At 32.3% G+C, this 6702-nt stretch overlaps 1 protein-coding gene across 1 annotated transcript; it reads right to left on the bottom strand.

The window, feature by feature from the left end:
• Positions 1 to 470: 470 nt before the first annotated feature.
• LOC115984942 (IQ domain-containing protein IQM5-like) lies at positions 471 to 1520 on the bottom strand (the record flags this gene model as incomplete). Its single annotated transcript, XM_031107923.1, has 3 exons — positions 471 to 815; positions 1203 to 1290; positions 1402 to 1520. Coding segments are annotated over 3 exons (456 nt in total), but the record flags the coding sequence as incomplete, so codon positions are not given.
• Positions 1521 to 6702: the final 5182 nt, after the last annotated feature.

Raw genomic sequence — 6702 nt, 5'->3', positions numbered from 1 at the left:
TTTTTTTTTTTTTTTTTTTTTTTTTTTTTTTTTTTTTGTATAAGAAGCATTCTTCTTCATTCCCAGATTGTTGCTTCAATTCCTTCCCATTTTTCAAGTATGCCATTTCTCAGTTACTTACTTTTTTAGATTCGAATTTTATGTTCGAATTAAGACAAATTTCGGGGATGAATTTTAGATAACATCAGTATTTTTTATTTATTTTTTGTTTGAGTATATTATTGTGATGAAGGAGGACAAAAAAATGGCATGACATGTGGTGTGGCTTTGAAGGGGATGAATTTGGGTATTTGATTGCAGATAACACAGATGCTTCAGATTCATCTTTGGTAGGTTTTAGAAAGACCATAAGAAATGTAGAATGTACTGCTGTGCAGATAAACACTTAGAAATGAAATAAGACAAATTAATAAGCAAAGCACTTAAAAATCCAAATTTCTGTTTGACAGACCAATATATAAGATGCTGGTGTGTTCGTGTGTGTGCGTGTGTGAGAGAGAGAGAGAGATGCATTTGGCTTAGAAATTGAACTGCAACATGATGAAAAATCAATAATTGTGTCTATGCTATGTTATAGATAGTACCTCAAGAACCCCATCATGGGCAACTAATCTCCCTGCTGCTGATGTAGCACCTCCCGATAGAAAACTTGAGTGTTGAAAAACACCTTTCTTCTTCTGACCCACATACAAAGCCCTTGATGTGCTGAGCACAAAAATCCACTTAGAACCCTCAACTGTGTTAATAAGCATCCCTGTTTGCCTGTATAAAAGCTTTCCACTCTCTACAATTACTTCATATGCTTCCCTCTCTTTCTGTAATACCAAACGACAGAGAATGTAAAGTTATAACAGTGAAATAGTGAAATATATGCACTTATCCACATTCATAAGAAGCCACTTAGTTATCTATGTAGGCACTTATCTAGGTTGCAAAGATGCTTATGGGAGTGTGTGCATGTAAATTGAACACAACAAATTTGATGAAGAAACAAGATTGGAGGGGGTCCATTTCACAGTTAAGATATTATTTTTTGGATCTAATGTATAAAGAGCCATGTTACTTAAAATTTTAAATGATGTTGCAGTGGATACACTTAAATTTGTAATATTTAATCTAAACCATGAAATAAACACATTTAAAATGGAGAGGGGGTGTATTATTGGAATGCAGTAACAGATGGTATGATTAGTAATACTTACTGGTCCAAGATACGCGATGCATTGACGTTGTAGAACAGTCCTTAGGCACCTTTCAAGATTTAGGTCTTTACCATCACCAACATCCAACCTTCAGTTTCAGAGGAGGAGAAAAATAAAGTTAGAAATCAGTGATAAAGAAGGATAAGGCTAAATCAAAAGCAATTATACCAAGAAAGAAAAAGTTAATTTTCATGAGTACCAGTAGAAGAAAGGTTGGGTGCTCTTGCTATCAGACCAGACATCATAGTAGAAGTGTAAATTGTGTCCATAACGATGGCGTGGATCAATCTGAAAAAAAACAAAGATTAACAAAGCCCATTAGTCCAGTGATTCTACTTCCTTACCTATTAATTGGGGACTAACAACATGGAACCTATTAATATCCAAAAATATAAATCCATAGAAGATATGTACTTAGCTAGACCACTATTCAAAAGCCCAAAACTTGAGCTCAATTTGAAATTTCATCCAAAAAAAAAGTCACCAATTCCTATATAGGAAGCATACATTGGCCAAGTTTGACTCTCTTTTTTAAGTCTTATTATGAGAAGTGACTAGGAATACATGTCCCCTAAATTCCTAATATCTAATACAGCAGTCGTTTTTGAAACCATCACTTGACCAAAATTAGATTGTTTTGAGGAAAATATTACTTTCTCCATTTTTAGATGGAAACGTAAATTATTTTGGAAACGTAAATTAAGTCATAAGAACAAAGTTTATTTCCTTGTATCAGATTCTTTTTTTGGTTGAGGGAGCCTTCCCATCAAAACGCAAATAAATAGTGCAGCCTTAAAAAACCTATCTTATTCCTGCATCAATACCCTTACAGAGCTTTCCCATCAATACCCTTGGCCTTGTCATTAAGTCTTTTCTGCCTCCCACCACATATATTTTTTATATGTGGTATCTGTCTTGTACAATCTCATTATTAAAATCCCATTTGAAAAAGTTTGATTCCCCCCCTTTGGTCTTTTCAGCATGTGCTAATAGTTTCACACAGAACTAATTGCATAGATTATTGTAGATATAGTTTAGTTAGATTACTTCCGGTTGAAACAACCTGTTCCTATATCTAACAACATGGCAACATGCACATGGGATTCTTTCCCCTAGCAAATGAAACAAAGATACATATTTTCAATTGTCAATTTATTATAATACTTTCTTTGCAATAATATCGTCTTTTAGAAATGCCGCCTTCTTTTTTATTTCTTAATTTCTTTTTGTTTCCCTTTATTCCATGTTGTGCCCTACCACTTTTTAGTGAATGAATTATAAATGTCCATGACAAGCCTTGGCAGAACGGCATCTTAGTTACTGCCTAGCTTTTTAGTTAAACTTTCAAACATAAAAGCATAAACATGCAGGTAGTTACAGTTGCAAAATTCCAAGGAGGTGGTGCATTCAATGTTATTCCTTATTCTTTCAAACGTAAATATTGCTTTAGCATTTTGAATATTGAATTCTTTTAGATAACTAAACTAAATTATTTTGCATATTGAATTCTTTTTTAAAATTATTTCTCATATTTTGCATATTGTAATAAATAAAAAATCTAATGCCATATAATTGTCAATAATCAGTTATTCAAATTATTGAACACTCACTCTCTCTCTCTCTCTCTCTCTCTCTCTCTCATATGCACTCTGCAAACCATGCAATACATACACAACAACAAGTTGCTTAATTAAAGCTTTGGGACAGAGATTGTTCCTTTGTGCTCTATTTTTGACCTATTAGATGGATGCAACTTGAAAGTAATAATTATTTGTATTTTGTGGTTTTGTTAGAGGTTTGTTCAAATAACCTATATAAAAGAAAAAGTTAGATGTAACATCAAATGCATACCTTGTTTCATTATGTATTATTATTGACAATATTTTTTAGGTTGTTTTTGTTTTGTTTTCAATAATGTCTAGTATGTGGTAATTGCTTATCATTTTTGTGCAGTATGGCTGCTGCAAATGCTGGACAGATTAACCATGCGCAGCCTGGCCCCATTGACAGGTCAGTGTTGACGTTGCAGCCCAACCATCGATCAGAAGCCATTTGGAATGGGCAGGTAAAACACACCACTAAAGATTTCACTTTTTTTTGTGTGTGGTGAATTTCGTTTTTTGAACCTGGACTTTAGTTTGGTTTTAATTAAATGAATTTAAAATTTAAAAATATTTGTTTTAGTCGAAAATAGGTTATTTGTATTTTAACTAGAAGGTTGCCCGCGCGTTGCGCGGATAATGCTATAAGCTTTTATGTAAAATGGTTTTTGAAATTTTTGTACATATATTATAGCATAAATGGTGGATATTTTCATTGCTAAAATCACCTACAATTATAGTAGAAACTTCGGAGAATGTAGGCATATTTTGTTGCAAACCATCAATTGATTGTAAACCAATTAATTGCAAGCATACATTATGCATATCAAGCTCCTTCAACCTATCCCTTGTCATACGAAATGTCTAACTAAGGCATTGATCTTATGAAGCATCTTCAATAATATTTTAACTATAGCAGTGCTAAGGTTGCATTCATGTCTAGGCGAAGCAACAAACACACTTTGATATTGTCAAGGCTCTTGCGGACAGTTGTACATGATACTTGACCAATAAATAAATAAATAAAGCAAGTAGTTTCAATGATGGTTGAGGTAGACATGATTCAACATATTTAACAATTTTTTAACAAAGGTGTACCCGTATAATATATTTAACAATTTTTTATTTATATAGATTCTAGGCTAACCTTCAAATAATGGAGACACCACATAATTAATCTTCTGCCCACTTAGTTCTTAATTTGTACCTTTACTATTCTATTGTTTCTTTTTTTGTGCTTATTTTTAACAATTGAGTTTCTACCATTTAGTAGGACATAGAATGTGTGTAGATTATGGTGATTATTTTAAAACTTTGCAACCAAATAATACTTAACCCCTCAATAGGTAAAAGAAAATTGTTCACCTAAAAATAATAACAACTTTCTTACCCGTAGCTAATTTAATTTGTTTCACTCATGTCAATTATATAGGCTGCTACATCATACAACCAAATAAAAATTATAAATTTTCTGTCAAGCATTTTATCAAACACTTTGGATTCAAAATAAAATATATAATTACTCTTGGGCTCTTTACACTTCAAATCCCACAAAAGTTTTCCCTCCATTGGCGCTTTGAATGTGACCCAATCCATACAGATACATGAGTTTGTGCTCCGATTACATGTGGCATAGAGGAGCTTGATTTATTGATTAAGCTTCTTCCTCATTGATCTTTCTACCTGCCCAACAAAACCAGATTATTTACTCAACCTGTCTTTGCCTTAGGGTCTAAATAGTACCCAATTCAACTAATTGTCTTAATCACATCCTCATGTAACATATTTAAATCATTCACCAAAACCCAAATCATAAATTACAAAAACGGTGTGGCTCAGTAAAAATCTCAACCAGTTAACAGTTCAAATGAAAAGAAACAAACCACCATCTAGTTTGATTATCAAAAACCCATTACCAAACAACAACAAAGAATGAACAAATTGACTATTAGTATTTTGTACCTCTTAGATACTGAAGAAGGGTTTGATAAATTAGGGGCTGGTGGCTTTTTCTCCTTGGGTTTAATGACTTTAGTTCCCCGGCCAAAATAGGTAAAGTTGAAGCATAAATCTCCCTGAGTCTGTCTTCCCTCAAACATTGCAAACCACTAAGAAAGGAGCTTTTGTCCATGAACTCATAGAAGAATCGTTGATCTATCAATATATAATCTTCAAAAGAAACAGGTACATAGTGTGCATTTAATTGAAAGGGGAAGTGAAGGAGTTTTTGTTTTTGTTTTTGTTTTTGTTTTTGCTAGAAGAAGTGAAGAGTTAAGAGACTCAGAAAGAAATGAAGAGTTAAGAAAGAGAATGAATGAAATTTAAAAAATTTAAGATGGGTTTGATCTCAACAGAAATTACTTGGAAGTATAATATTATTATAAAGGTGTAATAGTGCAAAGCTTGGTCTCACTTGATCAGGTGCTTATCCATAGTGTGCATTTAAATTTGAACGGTGAAATAAAGTTTTTTTTTTTTTTTTTTGGTTGTCTGGAATCAGTGAAGAGTCTTTGTTTTTGTAATGGAAAGAAGTGAAGAGTTAGAAGAGAGGAAGAACTGAATTGATTTTTGATGAAGCAATAAGTGCTAAACATAAAAGCTTCATTGTTTTAATTTTTAAGGTTGGAAAAAATCGTTTCATAATAAAGAGGATTGCAAAGAACTCATATAGAACGCCACATGGTAGAACCTCATGCACTCTCGCATGAGGTCTCTGCTTTTATATATACTAGTGTTTAACCCGCGCAATGCACGGGATCGTTTAACATATTAATGAACTTTATATTAATGAACTTTATTTAATAACGTAGTATATTTAAGCATATAGTGTCCAATACCTAAAACTATATACATTGGAGTACTTCTTCATGGGATATAACTTATACTGGCCATTTCAATTAAGTGTCAGCCCAAGGAATCCCTTGAGTCCATCTTGCATTGCCCCGGAACTTCTCTCCAAAAGTAAAAGAAAGTATATATTATCATTCAAATAATTATTCATTAGTGACAAACAAATTGTGATAATAAGAACAATAATGGATAGTAACTTTGTTTTTTTCAAGTTTTAAAATATCTCTTTTTCTTGGCACATTATTTAATTGTACACCATAGTTGCTTATGCAAGAGACTTGTTAGGTAAGCAAGATTGTCGTACTTTTATTGAGTTTGAGAATTTCTAGTTGGTTCATATGTGGTGGGGGAAGTGGGCTTACATTGTATGTCTCAATTTTTTCTATACTTTGTTTAATAAGTATTATATTAGACACTTTCAAAATTAAGTGTGTCTAATATAAATTGCAGCTTCATGGTAAAGCAATAAACCAAACATAAGGATGATCAACACATACACATACACACATTTTTTCCAATTCTAATAATTGCAGTTAAATATTCAATTAGAATTGCTTACTATACCAGTCCCAATATCAATATTCACGTAAAAGAAAAAAGGAGTTCATAAGGCATGCCAAAACATTATTATTTTACTGATCCAGTCAATTCTTCCACCAAAGGGAATATGGAATAGAATTCACCTAGGTTTATGATTTGCAGATTATGACCCCCATGCTACATTGAAGCATAAATGCATTGCTCATTTTTCCCGCAACCAGACCATTAAAATTAGGAGAAATTTTTTTCCAATTATCGTTTGGTCACAACTTGAATTAAAACACATAAAAACAACACCCAGCCTATTAAAATTATAATCTTGAAACTCATTCAGTCACAAAGTCTCCATAAAATTTTGGACAAATAATGGGAATTAGACAAACTTACCCCATGCTATGCAATATTGAAATAACACAAAACTTAATTAGTTTTGCTTATAAAAATTTAAGCTCTATCTATGAGTGAAAAAAATGTTAGGAAAGTTAGATCAATGAGCCATATATGTGTTC

This window comes from Quercus lobata, chromosome 4 (assembly GCF_001633185.2).
Source record: "Quercus lobata isolate SW786 chromosome 4, ValleyOak3.0 Primary Assembly, whole genome shotgun sequence".
Classification (NCBI taxonomy): domain Eukaryota; kingdom Viridiplantae; phylum Streptophyta; class Magnoliopsida; order Fagales; family Fagaceae; genus Quercus; species Quercus lobata.
This window is presented reverse-complemented; position numbering and strand designations above follow the sequence as displayed.